The sequence below is a fragment of the Anolis sagrei genome, chromosome Y (genome assembly GCF_037176765.1).
Source record: "Anolis sagrei isolate rAnoSag1 chromosome Y, rAnoSag1.mat, whole genome shotgun sequence".
In the NCBI taxonomy this organism is placed as follows: domain Eukaryota; kingdom Metazoa; phylum Chordata; class Lepidosauria; order Squamata; family Dactyloidae; genus Anolis; species Anolis sagrei.
Genome location: NC_090035.1, coordinates 14,327,885 through 14,351,581, shown reverse-complemented (window position 1 = coordinate 14,351,581; position 23,697 = coordinate 14,327,885). Strand labels below are relative to the sequence as shown.

Genomic DNA, 23,697 nt, shown 5'->3' with positions numbered 1-23,697 from the left:
AAGGGGTTGCGGCATTCAGAAGGTTGAGAACCACAACCATAAACCCTGTGAGTTTGCAAAAAGAGACCATTCTCCTCCATGAAGATACTTTGACCCACTTCTTTACAGGAATTGAGCCTGTCTAATGCCTGGCTACAAGCGGGATGTTGAGAGATGGCTGAGGCTGGATAAGGGCAACAGGATGCTTACCATAGGATCCTTGAGTCAGAAGGGAACCCCAGAGGCCATCCAATCCAAGTCCTTGCCATGTAGCAAGGCACCATCAAGCCCCAATAGATGCCCATCTACTTAATAATAATACTATATAGAGCTTGAGAAACCTAGAGTTGGAAGATGTCCCCAGTACATCCCCATTCTGCAATGAAGGTCACAGTCCAAACTCTCACAACAGAGGGCCAGCCAATCTCTGATTGGTAGCAATAAGAATAAGAATATTGAACCATAGCATCCAGTGCAAGACTTTGGCATGTAGCAAGGCACTATCAAAGCCCTCCCAACAGATGCCCATTAATTTATTGATAGCAATAATAATATGGATCTATAGAATCCTAGAGTTGGAAGAAATCCTCAGTGCATCCCCATTCTCCGATGAAGGTCACAATCTAAGCCCTCCCGACAGATGGGAATTCATTTATTGCTAGCAATAATAATAATATGAATCCATAGAATCCTAGAGTTGGAAGAGATCCCCAATCTACAATGAAGGCCACAATCTAAGCCCTCCTGACAGATGCCCATTCATTTATTGATAATAATAATAATTATATGAATCTATAGAATCCTAGAGTTGGAAGAGATCCCCAGTGCATCCCCAATCTTCAATGAAGGCCACAATCTAAGCCCTCCCGACAGATGGCCATTCATTTATTGCTAGCAATAATAATAATAATATGAATCCATAGAATCCTAGAGTTGGAGGAGATCCCCAGTGCACCCCCAATCTACAATGAAGGCCACAATCTAAGTCCTCCTGACAGATGGCCATTCATTTATTGATAGCAATAATAATAATTTGGATCTATAGAGTTGGAGGAGATCCCCAGTGCATCCCCAATCTACAATGAAGGCCACAATCTAAGTCCTCCCGACAGATGGCCATTAATTTATTGATAGCAATAATATGACTCCATAGAATCCTAGAGTTTCCTCAATCTAGTGCATCCTCAATCTACAATGAAGGCCACAATCTAAGCCCTCCCGACAGATGGCCATTAATTTATTGATAGCAATAATATGACTCCATAGAATCCTAGAGTTTCCTCAATCTAGTGCATCCTCAATCTACAATGAAGGCCACAATCTAAGCCCTCCCGACAGATGGCCATTCAGTCTCCGATTCATAGCTATAATAGTACAGAACCATCTAATCCAGAAGGCAACTTTTTCCAAAATATTGGAGAGATACAATCAGTTGAAACAGGAATTAAAAACATTCTGCAGGTTGTTTGTGTGGTTTTTGAAACTATTGTGGCTCTTCATGGACACATTGTTATTAGTGTGTCAGTGAAGGAATACATTAAATGTTCCCTAAAGAAGACAAGCAAAACTTGGTTCTGAGCATGCGCACTTCCTTGATTCCTCGCTGAGGAGTGGGCGGGGCCAGAGCGAGCAGCAAGGGCCCGCCCAAATAGAGAGCGGGGCGGTGACGTCACAAAGAGCGCGACGGGCGATTGGCTGGCGGCCCGCTCCGTCTTCGCGGGAGCAGCCGGCTTTGTCCGCAGTGGCAAGCGGAGGGGGCGTGGTCTCCTCCTGTTTGGAGACGCAGAGGAGGCGGGGCTCCCAAAACCGGAAGTGGCAGCTGGAGAGAGGTTGAGAGAAGCATCCCTTGTCCTGGTAAGTGCTGGGGAGGGAGGAGGGTGGCCTCTGAGCGTGTGCAGAGTGCCCTGGCGCCCCACTTGGTCCTCACAACACCCCTGCGAGGTAGGCCAGGCCCAGAGAGAGGCCAAGGGGGAACCAGGCTGCCTTTTCCCTCTTGCTTTCCCCCCTCTGAGGCCCAGCAGAGCCACAAACAAGGCCTTTCTTTGGCTTCTGCAAAGGGGGGCTCTGCTTTGGCTTCTCTTGCAGGGAGGGGTCTCCTTTCCCCTTCGGAGTCTAAGGGGATTCCTCAAAAGGGGGATTCTGGGAGTTGTAGTCTCACTTTGGAGGGCCTCAGAGGGAGAGAAGGGTCGAGGCCTTGCAAAACTACAACACTGAACCAAAAGAGCCAAAAGCCAAAGAGGAAGCTGGAGCTCCTCTTTGCAGGACCCCATCTCTCATTTAATTGCATTGACTCAATTCCCTGGAATGCTGGGATTTGTAGTTTGGTTAGGCACCAGCATCCTTTCGCAGAGAAGGCTCGAGACCTTCTCAAACTACATCCCCCATAACTCCATCACATTGATCCAAGGCAGTTAATTGTTGTTGTTGTTGTTCATTCGTTCAGTCGTCTCCGACTCTTCGTGACCTCATCGACCAGTCCACGCCAGAGCTCCCTGTCGGCCGTCACCATCCCCAGCTCCTTCAAGGTCAGTCCAGTCACTTCAAGGATGCCACCCATCCATCTTGCTCTTGGTCGGCCCCTCTTCCTTTTGCCTTCCACTTTCCCCAGCATCATTGTCTTCTCTAGGCTTTCCTGTCTCCTCATGATGTGGCCAAAGTACTTCAACTTTGTCTCTAGTATCCTTCCCTCTAGTGAGCAGCTGGGCTTTATTTCCTGGAGGATGGACTGGTTGGATCTTCTCGCAGTCCAAGGCACTCTCAGAACTTTCCTCCAGCACCACAGCTCAAAAGCATCGATCTTCCTTCGCTCAGCCTTCCCTCAGGTCCAGCTCTCACATCCATAGGTGACTACAGGGAATACCATGGCTTTGACTAGGCGGATCTTTGTTGACTAGGCAGTTAATAATAATAATAATACTTATAATAATAATAAAACTTTATTTATATCCCGCTACCATCTCCCCATTGCCTAGTCAAAGCCATGGTATTCCCTGTAGTTGAAGTACTTTGGCCACATCATGAGGAGACAACAAAGCCTAGAGAAGACAATTATGCTGGGGAAAGTGGAAGGCAAAAGGAAGAGGGGCCGACCAAGGGCAAGATGGATGGATGGCATCCTTGAAGTGACTGGACTGACCTTGAAGGAGCTGGGGGTGGTGACAGCCGACAGGGAGCTCTGGCATGGGCTGGTCCATGAGGTCACGAAGAGTCAGAGACGACTGAACGAATGAACAACAAACCATCTCCCAACTTGTGACAATGGTGGAAGCGAAAGGGGGGCCTCCCCGGGAGATCTTAAGAGTTTGCGCCGGTTCATAGAAGGAGATGCGATCGCGTAGATAGGTGGGGCCCGAACCATTAAAGTGGATTAATTCTGCAGCATAGATGCACCCCAATATTTTTTGTTTCCATTGATGGAAGCCTTTTGTTTTTAAATAAGGAATTCAAAGCAGGGAGCACTTAAAATGGCCAAATTACAAAGAATGCACTTTTGGCTGCATTTTGCAGTAGCAATTTTTTTTTTTTTTTTTGGCTTCAGAGTTTTGGAAATCGAGGCGCTCAATAGATTCAATATGGTGGTATGATGAGTGTTTCATCAGTGTGCAAGTAGTAGCCCCAGGTAAACAGCAACAGCAAGCATTTGGTGTCTTCCATCTTCAATGTCCTCCTCTGGATGGGGACTCTTTTCTTTGTAATGGATAGTAGACAGAAGTCCGAGAGGAAGCTTGACCGGCATCGTCCGCAGCCCAAACCGTTCCCCTTCAGGATGTCGTCAGATGTGGCCGAGCCCCTGGAGGAGATGGAGAACCTCACCTATGAAGAGGCCCAGGAGGAGGAGGAGGAAGATAATATCAGGTGGGCATAAGATGCAAGGCATTATTATTATTATTATTATTATTATTATTATTATTATTACACTATGTAACACGATTTTTGTTCCTGGGTTATAAATGTTCTATCATGAAAACGTGGGAAAAGTTTATTAAACTGCCAAAACTTTGACTTTGCACATTTTGTTCTTGTTTTTCAATGAATATCTCATTGAGTCTCATCCAATTCAACAGAGTAGTAAATGTAAATGTGCTTACGTATCCTTACAATAATAATAGAGTAACATAATAAATGTAATAATAATAATAACAATAGAGTAAAATAATGGAAATGTAATAATAAACGGTAATAATAGAGTAAAATAATAAATGTAATAATAATAAAAGGGGTAAAATAATGTAAAAGTAATAATAATAATAATAATAATAATAATAATAATAATAGAGTAAAATAATAAATCTAATACTAATAACAACAGGGTAAAATAATAAACAACCTTGACTTGAGTATAAGCCGAGGGGGGCTTTTTCAGCCTAAAAAATGGCTGAAAAACTCATCTTATACTCTAGTATATACAATATTTTCAAAGTAAGAATTGCATAATTAAACAGGAAGTAACACTTTCAAACCAGGAACAGATTTTTTTTCAAATTTTGTTACATAGTGTTATTATGCACCTATTTTCTCGCTGGAGAGAGGCCTGAGGAACTGGAGCTAGAAGCCTTGGGGTCTCTTCCAACACTGTGATGGTGTGGTTTTAATGATGATGTGCCTCGAGCTATAAGGAGAGGCAGGCTACATACACTACTACTATTATTATTGTGTCTACTTCTCAGCCCCACCGACTTGTCTGAGCTGCTCAAGGAAGGGACCAAGGAGGCACACGACCGGGCTGAAAACACCCAGTTTGTCAAGGAGTTCCTGAAAGGGAGAATCAAGCGGGAGCTCTTCAAGGTAGGTTGCCAAGGAGGGCCTGCTTACTATTGCAGAAGGGATACAGTGGCCCTTGATTATGCGATTGTTATTGCTCCCAATCAGAGGCTGGGGGAAACATCTGTCAGGAGGATGTGGATTGTGTGTCCTTGAATGGTAGAATGACATTGGATTGAACAGCCCCTGGGGTCTCTTCCAACTTCTAGGGCAGTGGTTCTCAACCTGGGGTCCCCAGATGTTTTTGGCCTTCAACTCCCAGACACCCTAACAGCCGGTAAACTGGCTTGGATTTCTGGGAGTTGTAGGCCAAAAACATCTGGGGACCCCTGGTTGAGAACCACTGTTCTAGGGGTTCGAGTCTGGATGAATGTCCACCTGACAGCAGGAATCGGAAGGAGTCTTTATCAGAAATATTAAAAATTAACTGGGTATTTTTGATTACAAAAGTGTGAGTCAAGCACTGAAAGAATAAGTAGGCTACAGCCTGTTAGGGTTAGTGGGCCAAAGCTAGTGTTGTCCTGAGGAATGTGAGGTACACCTCAGTGTGAGATATGCCTCTGTGTGAGATATCGCCTCAGTTGGAGAATAGGCCTGAGTGGTAGTAGGCCCCACTGTGGGAGAAAGTTCTCAGTCAGTGAGACAAGCCTCACTGTGTGAGTTGGCCTTAGTCTATGAGAAGGTGGAGTGTGAGAAGGCCTGGTGTGAGAAGCTTCAGTGAAAGAAGCCCTGGGTTAAAGGCGCTGTGTAAGGCTATTATTGAAGCTCCTGTGTAATTTTGGTGTGAGAGGAGGCTGTGAGAGCAAAGCTGTTTCTCTGCATGAGGAAGAAGCCCAGCATGGAAGTAAAGAAGGAATTATAAAGGACTTTATTTGTGTGGTGGAAACCTTGTTCTTGTAAATAATGCAACTATATTTTTTTACTATAAAGAAAAGCCTCCTATGGAAGAGATAACATTGGTTTGTGTGTTTTTGTGCTTTTTATGACTTTGGGCTACTGGTACTGGGTCACACTGATGCTAATACGTTACTCAGCTGTGCATTGATGAGGGGGCTCTTTTGTTAATAAGCCCACTCACCCAACAGTCCTCTCCCTGCCTGGCAGGTTGGTGCTAGACTAGAGGGATCTTGGGGATTCCTCGGCATCTTTGTTGTTGGAAGAGGGGTGATGCTGCTGCATGCATTGCCATCCTTGTTAGAATCATAGCATTGGAAGAAACCACATGGGCCATTTAATTAACCCCATTTCTGCCATGCAAGACAAGCACAATCAAATTGGCCCTGGCAAATGGCCATCCAGCCTCTGTCCAGTGGACTCTGAGGCAGAGAGTTCCACTGCTGAACACTTCTTCTTACAGCCAGGAAGTTCCTAATAAAATTCAAATGGAATCTCCTTTCCTGGGATTTGAGCCCATTGCCTTGCCTTGCAGCTGGGGACGGTGGCGCTGTATTTCACCTACTCGGCGCTGGAGGAGGAGATGGAGCGCAACAAGGACCATCCGGCCTTCGCCCCACTCTACTTTCCTGCAGAGCTGCACCGGGCGCCGGCGCTGGAGCAGGACCTGGCTTACTTCTACGGCGAGGGCTGGCGGGGGGCGGTGGGCTGCTCAGAGGCCACCCGCCGCTACGTGGAGCGCATCCGCCATGTGGGGCGGCACCGGCCAGAGCTGCTGGCGGCCCACGCGTACACCCGCTACATGGGAGACCTCTCGGGGGGGCAGGTGCTGCGCAAGGTGGCTCAGCGGGCCCTTGGGCTGCCGGCCTCTGGGGAAGGGCTCCGCTTCTACGCCTTTGATAATGTCTCCAGTGCCCAGGGCTTCAAGCAGCTCTACCGTGCCCGGCTCAACGCCCTGGAACTGGACCCAGAAACCAAGGAGGAGGTCGTCAAGGAGGCCAACCGGGCCTTTGAGTTCAACATGCAGGTGGGCAGGACTTGGGGGCTGAAGGAGGGAGGGGCCACTGCAGATGGAAGGGACAGATGTAACTCTCCTCGACTGGGCAGGAGCCACCTGAAAAAGACTTTTGGGGAAAAGGAAGTAACCCCATAGAGCTAGGAAACAGGTGAAAACAAGGCAGGAGGTACATAGTACAGACAGCGTTCTCCTTGTTATCCCCCATTGCTTTCTATGCAAATCAGATGTCTCTTCACCGCAGGTCTTTGAAGAACTGGATAAGATCGGGGCTTTGTTGACAGAAGAAACCCAAGATGGTGGCCTCCCGGTGCATGATGGGAAAGGGGACGTGCGCAAGTGCCCCTTTTATGCCGCCAAGTCGGGTGAGTCCCTCTTTTCCCTCCCAAATGGGGGGGGGGCAGCTATGAGGCTGGAGGTATGGTCCTTTGGGGACTTCTTTCCGGGCCTGATTGTGTCTTTTTGCCCCCCAATAGGTGGCACGGGGGCCCCCTGTGGCTGCCCCATGGCTCTGCTGCAGCAGCCCTCGGCCCAGGTGGCAATAGCGGTTTGCGTGGCCCTCCTGGCCGTGGGACTTGCCGCCTGGTACCAGATGTAAGAACTTGGAGCTGGAACGGAGATTTAACTTCGGAATTTAACTATGGAACCATTAAACCCAAATGCACCTGAAAACCTGCCTGCCACGCGTATTAGGTGTTCCCAAAAAAAAAAAAAAAACCAGGACAAGAGTTTGGGAGCATGTATGTATGCGTGTGAGGGGTGTGTGCACTTGTGGCGGTTTGTGGTCTCTGTCCCAATGCCCCTCCCCTTTGCCCCTTTTGCTATGCTTTTGGGGGTGTGGGGGGGTCTCCTTGGGAGCAAGAGCTTTGCCCTCTTCCAAATGCACACTTGACAAGGGCATCGGCCTCCAGGCCTGGTAATCCTAAAACCTCTAAAAATACAATTATGAAACGGGAACTGACTTGTACATAACGGGGTGGGGTGTGGTGGGGAGGGGAGATGCTAACGGTTTAGTTTTCCATGTAATGTCTCTGATGCAATAAAGAGAAATTTATACTTTGGTGTCTCAAATCCCAGTGATGTGTCTCTTTTGTGTGCAGAGGGGGAAAGTAGTAGAGTGCTGTTGCAGGAAATGCATCAGGAGGCCAGAAATGCAGCCATTTTTTTTTCATGTCACAAGCGACTTGAGAAACTGCAAATCACTTCTGATGTGAGAGAATTGGCCATCTGCAGGGCTGTTGCCCAGGGGACGCCCGGATGTTTTGATGTTTTACTATCCTTGTGGGAGGATTCTCTCATGTCCCTGCATGAGGAGCTGGAGCTGACAGAGGGAGCTCACCCACACTCTCTCGGATTCGAACCTCCGACCTGTCGGTCTTCAGTCCTGTTGGCAGAAGGGTTTAACCCATTGTGCCACCGGGGGTTCCAATGAAGCCGTTGGGATGATGGTATTGCCAACATGGGATGTTCCATGGGAAGGCATTGCAACCCATACCTCTTTGAGCCATCGTTACTAATATAATGTAATTGCATTACATTATAATATTATAATGTAATGCAATATAATACTAATAATAAATTATAATTATATATTTATATTAGATGTAATATTACTAATATAATTACAATATAATGATATAATACAATATAGTAATAATACTGATATTGTACTATGCAAATAATATAATATATTGTATGTATATATATCTTGTAAGTTGCTCTGAGTCCCCTTCGGGGTGAGAAGGGCGGCATATAAATGTCGCAAATACCTCTGAGGATGTTTGCCATAGATGCAGGCCAAACGTCAGGAGAGAATGCCTCTAGACCATGGCCATATAGCCCGAAAAAACCTACAACCCAGTGATTCCGGCCATGAAAGCCTTCAACAAAATAAATAATCATTTCCCCCAGTGATCGCGCTTTCACACACACAACGGCATTGTGGGTCTTGTTTTTTATTTACATACTAACATGGAAACCGACCGGTCACTCGTCTTGGGAGTATCCTTCCTGACGGGCTCGGAAGACATTGTGGACGATGGGCTGGTGGCTACAACCTTCATCCAATCGGGACGGAAGATCCAACTGGGAAGGACGGCGCCGAGGAACTGGTCAAACTGGGCCAAGAGCGGGGCGCTCATGCTGGGCCTCCAGTGCCAGTTTCTGCCCTCTGGCTCTTGGCTCTATAGTTTTCCCTGGCCTTTCTAGGAGGAGTCAGTGCAAAATGGGAGGAAACGGGGAGAGGCGTGCAAGGGTCAGTCACAGTCCGAACTTTTCACAGGGGATAAAAAAACCTAAGGGAAGCCCAAAACCCACCTGCTTCTATGTACATGCTGGGGATGGGGAAGTCTGATTGCAAAGTGGCTCATGGGCCCCCTCCCAGCCTCCCTTCCGAACTACAAACGCAGCCTATGAAGCCCAAAGGAAGGGAAACGGCGAGCGGAGGAAGGAGGGCGTCCAGCAGGAAAGAAGGGGTTTCTGGTTTGGGGTCAGTCCCCTTTTTTCCTTGCTTCCTTTCCTTCTTCCCTTGAGGCTCTGTCTTTCCTTCCTCCATTTCCCTCATCTGCTGCTTGCTACCTGCGTGAATGTAAACACAGTGCAAAATATGGCCAAGGAGGAGAACAGGAAGAACTGAGAACGATTGGGGAAAATCAAAGACGGGTCTGTAGGGAAGGCGCTGCAAAAGCCTTTGTGGACTTGACCGGCTGCATAGAATGAAAGCCCTGACAGGCCACCTCCCATGCGCCGCCGGGCGAGAGGGGCCTCGGTCCCTAAAAGCTAATGCACTCAGCGTCGTCCTCCGCTCAGCTTCCCTTTGCATGCAGACCCAGAGCGGAGCTGAGAGGAGTTCCCTTTTCGTGCAGAAAGTGCCATTGGAGTGGAAGCACAGCTGGAGGAGGCCTTCCCTGCCAGCGAGTGGGTCATTTCCTTTCTTTGGAAAGGAGACCCTGCAAAGAGACCCCTGGGCCCCACAGCTCCCTCCCTCCCTCTTGGAAGCCCCTTTGTAGCACCTGGAGACTCTCTCTGTGATGGAAGGAAGACACAAGTCAGGAAGAGGAGGAGGATGGGGGCATGGGGTCGAGGGAGGGAGGGAGGGGGCCTTTCACTGTCTCTCGCTAGCACATGCGCTTGTAGGTGTAGATGTAGGCCTTGCAGTTGGGGCAGGTGTGGGTCACGTCCTTGAACTCATCGATCAGGCAAGGGATCAGACAGCAGCCCAGGTCACACCTGGAAGGATGGAGAGGAGGGAGGAAGAAAAGGTGTAAGTAAGGCCTGTGATCTCTCTGTTAGGAAAGCTCCAGCACACTGGTTCTGAACCTGCTTTGGCCTACAACTCCCAGAAATCCCAGCCAGTTTACCAGCTGTTTCTTGGCGTTGAAGGCCAAAACATCTGGGGACCCGCAGGTTAAGAACCACTGGTAAGGCCAGCTGAGCCCAAGAAGCGCAAGCAGGGTGCGAACCCAAAGAGTTGCCCATTCCCCGCCAGTCCAGCCCAGCCCGGTCTCCCCAGTCACGTACCCCACGAAGCAGCAGAAGAAGCCCAGCAGGAAGTTCATGAGTCCGACCTCGTGGCTGACCTTGGTGGTGATGGCCTGCTGGCAGTGTGGGCAGACAGTGGGGACAGGAGCCGCCTGGAAGACTTCCCCCTGCAGGACGGTCACCGTGGTCGCTGCCACCGAGGGCATCAGCACCGCCGTAGACCCCGCCCCCGGGGCCCCCATCGGGGCGTAGGGGCCCCCCGGGCCAGGATAGTAGCCCATTGGGGGGTGCGGGCCAGGATGGACATAGTAGCCACCTAGGAAAGGAGGGAAGGCGGAAAGGGAGGGAGGAAGAAAGGGGGGGACAAGGAAGGATGGGAAGGTAGGAATGAAAGAAGGAAGGAAAAGGAAGAAGGGCAGAAAGAGGAAGGAGGGAAGGACAGAAAGTGAAGGAAGGAAGGAAAGTGTAGAGGGAAAGAAAGGCAAACAAAAGGTGGAAAGGATAGAAGGAAAGACGGAAGCAAGGGAAGAAAATATAAAAGTGAAGGAACAGAAAGTATAGAAAAAAGTAAAGGAAAGGAGGGAAAGTATAGAAAAACAGAGGAAGGAGAGGATAGAAAATATAAAGAGGAAGAAACAAAGGAAGGCAAAGATAGAAAGGTAAGGAGGAAAAGAAGGAAAATGGGAAGGAATTCAAGAAGGAAAGGAAGTAATTAAGGAAGGAAGGAAGAAGGGGAGGAAAGAAAAGGAAGAAAGAAGGTAGGAGCAAAGAAAGAAAAGAGAAGGAGGGAAGGGAAAAGTGGTGGGAAGAAAAGAAAGAAAAACGAAGGAAGGAAGGAAGGAAGGAAGGAAGGAAGGAAGGAAGGAAGGGAAAAGGGGAGGAAGGAAGGGAAGAGAAGGAATGAGAAAGAGAGGGGCCTGAACTCCCTCAAAACCACCAGTAGAACCCAACTCTTCAGCAAAGACAGGGTCAAATATTATAACAACAACAACAACCACCTGCCTCTCTTCATTGCTTCCCTCTCTTCCATATCACTCCCAGGATCCTGGTGCAACAAGAGAACCATTATACCAGGCATGGGCAAACTTTGGCCCTCCAGGTGTTTTGGACTTAAGTGGCTGAAGGGGAAAAGGAAGGGGCCTGAGGCTGTTAGGAATTGTGGGAGTTGAAGTCCAAAACACTTGGAGGTTCCAAGTTTGCCCATGCCTGGGCTATAGCTTTGGTCAGCCCAGAGCCACAACCTCAAGTGACCGCATCTCTCTGAACTGGACACAGGACCACTTCCTGGCCTTGTTTGTTTATCCAAAATCCATTTTCCAACCAGTCAGGAATCGATCCAGGAGCCCCAGGCTGCGATCAGCAGCATCTGACATTCAGTCTGTTTGTCCCTGTCTCGATTTGTAGGCTTTGACTTATATCACATTGGTTTTATTGTGAGCCACTTTGAGTCTCTTGGGTTTTTAGAGAGCTAAAATGGGATGCTAATAAAAAACAACAACAATATTGTTTCTCATGGATGTTAGTGTCCTGCCTTGGTAAGTGCAAATAGGGCCATGTCTCCATTTCCTAGCAATAGGGGAACATGTCCCATTTTATACCCCTCCCCCAAATATTGTTGTTTTTTAGTACTTTTTCCCTCCACAAAGGAGACGCAAAGCAGCTGACATTAGAAGCATTTCCCTACAATTTAAAATATACCAACATGAAAACAAAATTAAATATCCACGGTATTAAAATGTCACAGTCAACATTCATAAAAATAGCTGAAAAAACATATTGAAAATGAAATAAGAAGTTGTGGCCTCACAACTTCAGAGTTTCTTGGAGGAAACCGATTATCTGGATCCATTTCAAACTGGTTTCAAGCCTGGTTACGGAACTGAAACGGCATTGGTCCCCTTGGTGGATGATCTACGAAGGGAACTAGACAAGGGAAGTGTGTCCTTTTTGGTTCTCCTGGATTTCTCAGCAACTTTCGATACCATCAGCCATAGTATCCTCCTGGGCCGCCTCTCCGGGTTGGGGCTCAGGGACATTGTGGAGCTGGGGGATTCCAGTTCGACTCCTTGGCCTGAGTGTTCAGTTATGTCCCCAATGCTGTTTAACATTTACATAAAACCGCTGGGAGAGATCATCCAGAGTTTTGGAGTTTGGCGCCAAATTTACGCAGACGACACCCAACTCTATCACTCTTTTCCACCGAATGCCAAGGATGCTGTCCTGGTCCTGAACTAGTGCCGGTTATCAATAATGGACTGGATGAGGACCAACAGGTTGCAATTAAATCCAGACAAGTCAGAGGTACTCCTAGTCAGTCGGAAGACAGATCTAGGTGCGGGATTACAGCCTGTGTTGGATGGGGTCAAACGCCCCCTGAAGACACAGGTTCACAGTTTGGGAATGAGCCTGGAGTAATCACTGACCTGGAAATCCAGGTATCAGCAGTGACTAGGAGCACCTTTGGACAATTAAAACTTGTGCACCAGCTGCACCCATACCTTGAGATGCCAGACTTTGCCATGGTAGTCTACACCTTAGTCACATCCCGTTTGGACTACTGCAACGCTCTCTACATGGGGCTGCCTTTGAAGATAGATTGGCGGCTAGATTGCTAACTGGAGTGCCGTATTGTGAGAAGATGACTCCCATGCTGCGACAACTCCACTGGTTGCTGGTCTGCTTCCAAGCTAAATACAAAGTGCTGGTCATTACCTATAAAGCCCTAAATCAGTGTTTTTCAACCTGGGGATCGGGACCCCTGGAGGGGTCACGGGGGGATGTCAGAGGGGTCACCAAAGACTACCAGAAAACACAGTATTTTCTGTTGGTCATGGAGGTTCTGTGTAGGAAGTTTGGCCCAATTCAATCCTTGGTAGGGTCCGAATGCTCTTTGATTGTAGGTGAACTATAAATCCCAGCAACTACAACTCCCAAATGTCAAGGTCTATTTCCCCCAAACTCTACTAGTGTTTACATTTGGGCATACTGAGAATTCGTGCCAAATTTGGTCCAGATCCATCATTGTTTGAGTCTACAGTTCTCTCTGGATGTATGTAAACTACAACTCCCAAAACTCAAGGTCAGTGCCCACCAAACCCTTCCAGTATTTTCTGTTGGTCATGGGAATTCTGTGTGCCAAGTTTGATTCAGTTCAATCATTGGTGGAGTTCAGAATGCTCTTTGATTGTAGGTGAACTATAAATCCCAGCAACTACAACTCCCACAGGACAAAATCAATCCCCTCCCCCAATCTGTTACTATTCATAACAGCAGCAAAATGAGTTATGAAGTAGCAACAAAACTAATTTTATGGTTGGGGGGTCACCATAACATAAGGAAGCGTATTAAGGGGTCGTGGCAGCGGAGGAGGCACTGCTCTCAGTGCTACACCTATCTCAAGCTCGGCTGGTGGGAACGAGAAGGGGCCTTCTCTGTTATCACTCCCCGTCTCTGGAATTCCCTCCTAAAGAAATAAAAACAGCCCCCATGCTCCTCCCCTTCAAACAAACTCTTGAAAACGCATTTGTGCACTTTAGCATATGGAGAGGAGGAGGACTAAGATGCTGTAATGCACTGGAACGCTGGCAAACCCATTTGCTCTCTATGACGGCTATGATATATTTTTAATAAACACCCTTGTTAGCCATTTTAAATGCAATTCATTTCTAACTGCTTTTAATGATATAAGTTTAACGTTCACTCATGCCTTCGCTTATTGTCTAACTTGGTTTATTGCTACCTAGTCCCTATTTCAATGTTTAATTGAAATTAAACTGTAACTGTTTTATGTTACTATTTCTGCATTTTTTGTATTTTATGTGTTGCACCTTTGACTGCCTTGTAAACTGCCCTGGCAGATGGTAGTGGGGTATAAATAATAACAATAACAATAATGAGTTTACTGTTATTATTTTGTATGATTCCTGATATTGTTTGTCCTCTGTAAGGCATTGAATGTTCGCCTGTCTCTCTGTGTAAATCACTCTGAGCCCTGTTTGGGAGAGATGGTGGTCTAGAAATAAATTATTAATAATATTATTATTAATATTATTATTATTAATAATTTCAAACATTTATACCCCATCCTTCTCATCCCCGGTGGAGGGAGGGGATTCAGGGCAGCTCACAACCGGCAACTATTAGATACCAAACACAACAATTATAATAACAATTACAATCAAAACAATTAATTAAAACATTGATTACAAACCATCCATTTAAAATTATACAAATCCAAAGTCACAATCCGAGGTCTGTCCATTGTGAGTCACATAAGTCATTTACATTATTATCGCTGTGTCTGCTGCTCAAATGCTTGGCCCCACAACCATGTTATAAGTTTTTTTCTTTAAGGACGGAGGGAGGAGACCAACCTGATTTTATTAGAGAGAGAGTTCCACAAGTGGGGGGCCACCACTGAGAAGGCCCTGTCTCTTGTTCCCACCCAATTGTGCTTGTGAGGGGTGGAATCGAGAGCAAGGCCTTCCTCAATTATCTTAACCTCCGAGGCGGTTCATAGAGGAAGATACAATCCGACAAGTAAGCTGGGCCAGAACCCTTTAGAGCTTTATAGGCTCTAGCCAGCACTTTGAATTGTGTTCCATAGCAGACTGGCAGCTAGTGGAGCTGACACAATGGGGGGTAGGGTGTGCTCCCTGTACCTTGCTCAGGTGAGCAACCTGGCTGCTGCCCGTTGCACTAACTGAAATTTCCAAATAGTCTTCAAAGGCAACCTCACATAGAGTGCATTGCAGTAATCTATTCAGGATATAATGAGAGCGTGAACAAGTCAGACTTCCCAAGGTAAGGGTGCAACTGGTGTGCAAGTTTTAGTTGTGCAAAAGCTCCCCTAACCACCACCAATATCTGGGGTTCCATGCTCAGTGATGAATCAAGAATCACTCCCAAGCTGTGATCCAATAATAATAACAAATGTATTACCCGCTTCTCCTTGCAGTTCGAGATGGGAGACAATATCATTAAAAGAAGGGATAAAGACACGAAATGCACAAGAGTGAAGACACAAGTCAGAGCCCACTGGCAACATGCAGATTACAATCCACAACTTAAAATTGACCAGATCGCATGACTGAAGCGGGCTTTCCTCTCCTCAGTTCGGCTCTTCCGCAAGACACTTGGAAGTGTGCAGAGATCTCTTCCAAAGACACACACAAGTTATCATATAAGTTATCATATAAAGGTCGATTACTTGGGACTGTGACAAACAAGATATTCTGGAAAATAGAAACAATCTTTGCTTTGCATCCACTTGTTAAAAGAACTGGGATTTATGAATGCTTGTCTTCTTGGAAAAACAGTTAGAAGCTTATACCCTAATATTTAAACCATCTAGTATAATTTGCATAGCAATCCAGACAAATTCCCATATTCAATCGAGTCTCATGCATCTAATTTTCAAAACCCTGAAAGCAAACAAAGATTTGCTGTGCCAAAATGTCATACGCAGTGGCAAAAAGTGCACTTTTTGTAGTTTGGCCAAAAAGGTGGCTGAATGCTAATAATTCCTTCTTTAAAAAGGACACCAAAGCTTCCAGCAAAGGAAAATAAAACTTTGGTGTGCCTCTATGCTGCAGAATGAATCCACTTTTACTACCCTGGATCAATGCTATGGCGTCATGTAGTTTTTACAAGGCCTTGAACTTTCTCTGCTGAAGAATGCTGGTGGCACAATGGGTTAAACCCTTGTGCCGGCAGGACTGAAGACCGACAGGTCGGAGGTTTGAATCCAGGGAAAGCATGGATGAGCTCCCTCTGTCAGCTCCAGCTCTCCATGTGGGGGCATGAGAGAAGCCTCTCACAAGGATGGTAAAACATCAAAACATCCAGGCCTCCCCTGGGCAACGTCCTTGCAGACGGCCATTTTTCTCACACCAGAAGCGACTTGCAGTTTCTCAATTCCTGACACACCAAAAAAAAAATCAAACTACAAATCTCAGGATTGCATAGCATTAATCTATGATATTTAAATTACAGGTGACATCCCTCAAATAGGAGCTCTGTTTGCTTTTGAAGCAGCTTCCTCTTTTGCTTTGGCTCTGGACTACGATTATATTATTCAAATCTAACACACACCCTAAAGTTGGCAAAGTAATTTGGACAAAAAAGGTGAGCATTAGATTCGAGTCTATATGGCATGAAAGACAACTTTGGACTGCAACCCAAAGGCCCAGCCCCACTCACTCACCTGGTGGGGCCACATAGGGGTGCATGGGCCCCTCGGCGGAGGGCAGGGGGGTTGGTGGCAGGAATCCCGGCTGTGGGGGGGTCGCCTCATAGGGAGGGGGGCCCACGTCCAGTGGTGGTGGTTGCAGGGCCGAAGGAGGCACCTGGCCTGCAAAGGACAGAGAAAGGGGCATGTCAGCCACTCTTTGCAGGGAACGGAGGCCCCATTGCCCAGTGGAGAGAAGTCCCCCTTGACAACAGCATCTACAGGCCTCGGTCCCCAGGGAGGTGGTTCTGGCTCCTGTGAAGTTGCAATGAAGGCAGAAATGCTGCAGCTGCAGCAACATAGAGGGGCAATGAGCCATTGGGGGGAATGAGGGACTTCAAAGCCTTGAAGTCCAGCAGGTGGTCACTGGCAGAGCCATGGGCGGGGCATTGCTATCCTGGCATACATACAAAACACATCTTCTAAAGTAATAAAGGTAAAGGTTTTCCCCTGACATGAAGTCCAGTCATGTCCGACTCTGGGGTGTGGTGCTCATTTCCATTTCTAAGCTGAAGAGCCGGCGTTGTCCATAGACACCTCCAAGGTCATGTGGCCAGCATGCTGCATGGAGCGCTGTTACCTTCCCACTGGAGCGGTACCTATTGATCTACTGACATTTGCATGTTTTTGAACTGCTAGATTGACAGAAGCTGGGGCTGACAGAGGAAGCTCACGCTGCTCCTGGAATTCAAACCTGTTACCTTTCGGTCAACAAGCTCAGCAGTTTAGCGCTTTAACCCACTGCACCACCAGGGGCTCCCATAAGTAATAACAACGATATAATAATAATAATAATAATAATAATAATAATAGTACTAGTAGTTATAATGAGCCCCTGGTGGCACAGTGGGTTAAACTGTTGAGCTGCTGAACTTGCTGACCAAAATGTCGGCGGTTTGAATCTGGAGAACATGGTGAGCTCCTGCTGTTAGCCCCAGCTCCTCCCAACCTAGCAATTCGAAAACATGCAAATGTGAGTAGATCAATGGGTACCGCTTTGGCGGGAAGGTAACAGCACTCCATGGAGTCATGCTGGCCACATGACCTTGGAGGTGTCTACAGACAACGCTGGCTCTTCGGCTTAGAAATGGAGATGAGCACCAACCCCCAGAGTCAGACACAACTAGACTTAATATCAGGGGAAACCCTCAGTTTAAGTGACTAAGGGGGGAAAAGAAGAGGCTTGAGGCTGTTAGGAATGGTGGGAGTTGAAGTCCAAAACACCTGGAGGGAGGGCCCAAGTTAGTACATGCCTTGGCTAGATTAAGGAAAGTTATGGAGTCTCTCTCTTCTGCTTTGGTCAGACCTTGCCTGGAATAACCCTGTGTCCAATTCTGGACAAAACCATTTAAAAGAGGCATTGACTCTAAGTTGGAAGGTGTCCAGAGGAGGGCAACTAATACGATTAAAGGTCTGGAGACCATGAATAATCCCTCTGAGAGGAGCATCTTAAAGAGCTGGGTCTGTTTAGCCTCAGAAGAGAAGGTTGAGAGGAGACACGATTGCCATGCATAAATATGTGAAAGGGTGTCATAAGGAAGGGGACAGACTTCCTTTCCGCTGCTCAAAGATGAGGACTCAATGAAGTCATGGGTTCAAATGACAGGAAAGGAGATTTTGCCTGAACATTAGGAAGAACTTCCATCCTGTTCAGTATTGGAACTGTCTGCTTTGGAGTGTAGTGGAAGCTCTTTGGAGCCTTTAAAGCAGAGGCTGGATGGCAATCTGTCATTGGTGCTTTGGTGGTGCTTTTCCTGCATGAAGGCAGAAGGGGGTGGACTGCATGGTCTCAAGAGGGCTCTTCCAACTACATGAGTCTGTGATACAATGCATGGAGGAGTGTGTCCATACATTGCAGTGTTTATGAGGTCTTGTGTGGACATTGTGAACCAAGCCAAAGTGACCCTGGGGGCTCCCATCCAGAGGGAAGTCAAGGGGCCACTCACCTACAGGGAATGGGGAGCCGTCCTTCTCCTCGATGAGAGGGGCTGAGGGACCCCCAGGGTATGGGGGAGGAGGGTCGCTGGACATCCTTCCTGGCAGCCCTGCGCAAAAGGGGAGAAAGAGGGGTAACATGGGTTATGTTATGCTCAGGGTTATGAGAAGACAGAGCTCCCAAATGGCCATAATCTCTGTCCTGGGAACTACAAGGCCCATCATCCAGGCCTGGAGTCCCAAAGCCTTGCTCGCAAAGCAGCAGGAAGAAAGCAGGGGTTTAGCAGGTGGTGCTGATGGTCAAACATTCTGGGATAACTGGCCTTTTGGAGGAGAAGGAGGAAGGAAGAAGGAGAAGATAGAAGGAGAAAAAGAAGGAGAAGATAGAAGAAGTAAAGATAGAAGGAGAAAAGAAGGTGAAGGAGAAGGAGGAAAAGAAGAGAAGAAGGCAAAGGAGAAAGAGAAACAGAAGGGGAAAGAAGGCGAAGGTGAAGGAGAAGAGGAGGAGGAGGAGAAAAAGAAGAAGGCAAAGGAGACAGCAAAGAAGAAAGAAAAGGAGAAAAGAGAAGGTAAAGAAGATGAAGAGAAAGAAGAAAAATAAGATGAAGGAGAAGGAGGAAAAGAAGAGAAGAAGGCAAAGGAGAAAGAAGGTGAGGATGAAGAAGTAGAGGAGAAGCAAAAGAAGAAGGCAATGGGGAAGGCAAAGAAGAAAGAGAGGAGAATGAAAAAAAAGAAGGCAAAGAAGCAGCAAAGAAAGTAGTAAAAGGAGATGAAAGAGGAGGAGGAGGATAGAAGGAGGAGGAGAATGAAAAGGAGAAAAAGGTAAAGAAGAGAGGAAAGCAAATAGAAAGAAAAACAGAAGGAGAAAGAAGGCGAGGGTGAAAAAGAAGAAGAGAAGGGGAAGAAGAAAAAGAAGGCAAAGAAGAAAGAGAAGGAGAAAGAGAAGAAGGCCAAGAAGAAGAGGAAGAGAAAGAAGAAAAGATGAAGGAGAAGGAGGAAAAGAGAGGAGGAGGTGAGCAAAAGGAAGAAAGAATGTAGGTGAGGGTGAAGAAGAAGAAGAAGAAGAAAAGGAAGAAAAGAAGAAGGCAAAGGAGAAAGAGAGGAAAGAAGAAGAAAAGATGAAGGAGAAGGAGTAAAAGAAGTGCAAAGGGATTAAAAATCAAAGGAGAAAGAAGGCAAGGGTGAAGAAGAAGAAAAGGAGAAGGAGGAAAAGAAGAAGGAGGAAATGGGGAAGGCAAAGAAAAAAGGGAAGATGAAGAAGAGGAGGAAGAGAAAGAAGAAAAAGAAGGTGAAAGAGGAGGAGAAAGGAGATGGTGAAGGAGAAAGAGAAGGCAAAAAAGAAGAAGAATGACAACAACAACAACAACAACTCATAAGTCAGGATCCAGATTGGTCTCCAAATCACAATATACCCCCGGAAAGTACCCTGGAAGAGGCAACTGTCCAGGTGCCCAGAGTGGCCCACTCCCTTGCTGAGAGGCCTTACTAGAGGTGCCCACTGCAATTAGTGGGCAGTGGCCCAAGTGGGCAGAGGAAGGGAAGACCCAACGGGCTGGGACTGGGACTGAAGCCACTGGAGGAGAGCCCCCTCCTCCCATTCAAACTCAAAGAAGCCGCTAAGAAAAGCCCGCCCCCCCCCCAAGCCCCTCATTTGCCCCTTGGTGGGAGAGCGGCCCCAGATCCACTTGCCACAGAGCAGGGCCTGCCACCACGTGATTAGTACCACGTGATGCTAAAAAAAACACACACACACTTACAGAGGGAGCAAGAAGGGTGGCCACAGCATTAGGGGGCAGCCTGTGCTTCTGTAAGGGATCCCTGGCCAAGACCCCCCCCCCCCCAGCAAAGGTCCGTGCCATTGCAAAAAGGAGGCGGTGAGGCTGCTGCTGCTTGCTCTGCATGCAGATGAGAGGCCGCCCATTCAGGCCTTGACCCCTTTGCGGCCGCCAACTGGGCAGAGCCTTGGCTCAGCCATCCGGGACAAAGGCGCCTTTGTCGACACCCAAGACATGGTCCCTGCTCTTGAGGGAAAAGGCCAGCTCTGGGGTCTCCTCCGCTGAATGTCCAAGGGCCCCTTTTGGTCATTTGGCTACTGCCCGCAGCAATGGGAAGAAGGGTCTGGCCGAGCGTCCATCCCTCCTGGGGTCTCCCAAAGAGCAGAGGTCAAAAAAAGGCCCAGAGGTCAGGGAGAGGGGCTGGAAGGGGCTTCTGGAAAGGAGGAGTGTATAAGAGAGGAGATGATTGTACAGTGCCTTCCTGCCTGGAAGAAGGGGGCTGGACTGGATGGCTTTTGGGATCTCTTCCAACTCTATGATACTATGGTTCTATGATGATGATGATGATTATTATTATTATTATTATGCAGGGGCTGGATAGCCATCTGTCAGGAGAGATCAGATAGTGCCTTCCTGCATGGCTGAAGAGAGATGGACTGGATGGCCTTTGGGGGTTCCTTCCAACTCTATGATACTAATGTATTATTATTATTATGTAGGGGCTGGATGGCCCTCTGTCAGGAGAGATTGGATAGTGCCTGCGTGCATGGCTGAAGAGGGCTGGACTGGATGGATTTTGGGATCTCTTCCAACTCTATGATACTAATGTTCTATTATTATTATTATTATTATTAATAGTAGTAGTAGTAGTATTAAGCAGGGGCTTAATTTTATTCAGAGGCTGGATGGCCATCTGTCAGGAGAGATTGGATAGTGCCTTCCTGCATGGCAGAAAGGGGCTGGACTGGATGGCTTTTGGGATCTCTTCCAACTCTATGACATTATGATTCTATTATTATTATTATTATTCAGAGGCTGGATGGCCATCTGTCAGGAGAGATCTGATAGCGCCTTCCTGCCTGGCAGAAAGGGGCTGGACTGGATGGCCTTTGGGATCTCTTCCAACTCTATGACACTATGATTCTATTATTGTTGTTGTTGTTGTTGTTGTTGTTGTTATTCAGAGGCTGGATGATCATCTGTTAGGAGAGATCAGATAGTGCCTTTCTGCATGGCAGAAGAGGGATCGACTGGATGGCCTTTGGGATCTCTTCCAACTCTATGATACTATGGTTCTATCATTATTATTATTATTATTATTATTATTATTATTATTATTATTATTATTCAGGGACTGGATGTCCATCTGTCAGGAGAGACCTGATAGTGCCTTCCTGCATGGCAGAAGAGGGATGGACTGGATGGCCTTTGGGGGTCCCTTCCAACTAGGATCCCATGATTCCCTGCTTCTTCTCCTGGGTGCAGCCCATGCTCCCTGTCTGTCCTTGTTGGGGGCCCTTGGCATCAAACTGTGGCCATCCACACAACCAGCGCAAGACTCCGGGAAGGGTTGCTTTCATGGCTCTGATTCCTGCGTCTCTCCTCTTCCTCCAGAAGCAGCACTGCAAGTTCTTTTGGCCCAAGCACTGCACACTTTGAGATGGGGCGCTCCAAGCCAACAGGCTCCAAAGACCTGCCAATGGGGCGCAAAGGCATGCAAGGAGACCCAAGAGTCCTGGGTTTGAGTCTAGCCTTGGCCCCTTTGGGAAAAGAAGCAGGTTCAGCACCAGGGAGAGCTCCGCAGGAAAGGCTATGCTTCAGCAAATAATGCTTTGAAAGTATGGCGCCTGGGGCCCTCTTGGGCTGTCCTGCTTCAAGGCAATGGGAGGTGCAGTTCCCAAATGCCTTTCCTGGAAGTTGCAGTTCTCCAAGGTGTTTCCTTGGAGTTGAGTTGCAATTCCAGAAGACCTCTCTTCGGAGTTGCAGTTCCAAAAGGCTTTTCCTGGGAGTTGCGGTTCTTCAAGACCGTTCCTAGGAATTGCAGTTCTCCAAGGACTTTTCTGAGAGATGCAGTTCCAAAAGACCTTTCTTGGGAGATGCAGTTCTAAAAGGCCTTTCCTGGGAGTTGCAGTTCTAAAAGGCCTTTCTAGGTAGATGCAGCCCCTCAAGCCCTTTCCTGGGAGGTGCAGTTCCAAAAGGCCTTTCCTGGGAGTTGCAGTTCTCCAACGCCTTTCCTGGAAGTTGTGGGTCTCCAAGGCCTTTCCTGGAAGATGCAGTTCCCCAGGGTCTTTCCTGGGAAGTGTGGTTCTCCAAGGTCTTTACTGGGAGTTGCAGTTCTGAAAGGTTGCAGTTCCAAAAGGCATTTCCTGGGAGTTGCAGTTTTCCAAGGTCTGTCCTGGGAGTTGTAGTTCTCAAAGGTCTTTCCTGGGAGTTGCAGCTAAAAAAGCCTTTCCTGGGAATTGCAATTCCAAAAGGCATTTCCTGGGAGTTATGGTTCTCCAAGGTCTTTCCTGGGAGTTGCAGTTCTCCAAGACCTTTCCTGGAAGATGCAGTTACCAAAGGCCTTTCCTGGGAGTTATGGTTCTCCAAGGCCTTTCCTGGAAGATGCAGTTCCCCAGGGTCTTTCCTGGGAGCTGCAGTTCCAAAAGGCCTTTCCTGGGAGCTGTGGTTCTCCAAGGTCTTTACTGGGAGTTGCAGTTCTCAAAGGTTGCAGTTCCAAAAGGCATTTCCTGGGAGTTGCAGTTCTAAAAGGCCTTTCTTGGGAGATGCAGTTCCCCAGGGTCTTTCCTGGGAGTTATGGTTCTCCAAGGTCTTTACTGGGAGTTGCAGTTCTAAAAGGCCTTTCTTGAGAGATGCAGTTCTCCAAGGTATTTCCTGAGAGACGCAATTCCAAAAAGCCTTTCCTGGGAGATGCAGTTCCCCAAGGCCCTTTCTTGAGCTTCTTCTGCCCAACGACAGCCTCCAGGATTTCATACCATTGGACTGTTATCAGCTGGAGGGACTCTTCGAGATCTTTCCTCGGCCGAGGCTGATGGGAGTTGTAGTCCGGCGGGGTCAAGGCGCCCCCTCCTCCAAGGGTCTCAGGGCCTTGGGACCCTCTGGACCCCTTGTGCCTCTGAGACGTGGCCCCCGCCCCAACATCCGGGGTCTTCCCATCCCTCACCCTCCTTCCTTGGCCCCTCCGTCGCCCCCAGGTGCCTCCCAGGGACTACAACTCCCAGAAATCACCGCGCGAAGGACATATATATACACACACACGGACACACACACAGAGGCAGAAGCCCCCTCCCCTTGGGGTCTGGGGGTCCAAGCAATAGAAACAAATGGGGGTGGGGGGAATCTCACCTCGGAAGCCAAGGGTCGGAAGGAGGGAGGGCAGGAGGAGGAAAGGAAGGGCCCTCCGGCGGCGATGGCTCCCTCCCGCTCTCTCGCTTCTGCGGTCTCCTTCTCTCCCCAAGGATGGAGGGAGGGAGGGGGCGTGGCCTCGCAAGGAGGGGGCGGGGCCTGGCTGGGGCAAGCTCCCCGCTGGGCGACCAATCAGCTGCGCGCGCATCCACCTGTCGCGGAGGGGAGGGGCAGGAGCAGCGGAGCCGGATTGGAACCCAGGGCCTCTGATTGGAGAGGCGACA

At 48.0% G+C, this 23,697-nt stretch overlaps 2 protein-coding genes across 3 annotated transcripts; one reads left to right on the top strand and one right to left on the bottom strand.

The window, feature by feature from the left end:
• The first annotated feature begins 1,724 nt into the window (after window positions 1–1,724).
• On the top strand, window positions 1,725–7,720 carry LOC137095419 (heme oxygenase 2-like). Of its 2 annotated transcripts, none has more exons than XM_067462079.1 (6): window positions 1,725–1,833; window positions 3,682–3,834; window positions 4,647–4,764; window positions 6,170–6,661; window positions 6,894–7,014; window positions 7,126–7,720. In XM_067462079.1, the coding sequence occupies exons 2-6, from the start codon at window positions 3,746–3,748 to the stop codon at window positions 7,245–7,247; spliced, it is 942 nt and encodes a 313-aa protein (XP_067318180.1). In that variant the 5' UTR covers window positions 1,725–1,833; window positions 3,682–3,745; the 3' UTR covers window positions 7,248–7,720. The 2 variants fall into 2 exon arrangements, with proteins under 2 accessions (XP_067318180.1, XP_067318181.1); XM_067462080.1 differs by having other exon boundaries at window positions 1,759–1,833; window positions 3,685–3,834.
• Window positions 7,721–8,588: 868 nt separating this feature from the next.
• Window positions 8,589–23,550, bottom strand: LOC137095364 (cell death-inducing p53-target protein 1-like). The gene is made up of 5 exons (XM_067461960.1): window positions 23,414–23,550; window positions 18,305–18,403; window positions 16,335–16,481; window positions 10,169–10,445; window positions 8,589–9,877 (listed from the first exon to the last, which is right to left on the bottom strand). The coding sequence occupies exons 2-5, from the start codon at window positions 18,387–18,389 to the stop codon at window positions 9,766–9,768; spliced, it is 621 nt and encodes a 206-aa protein (XP_067318061.1). The 5' UTR covers window positions 18,390–18,403; window positions 23,414–23,550; the 3' UTR covers window positions 8,589–9,765.
• Window positions 23,551–23,697: the final 147 nt, after the last annotated feature.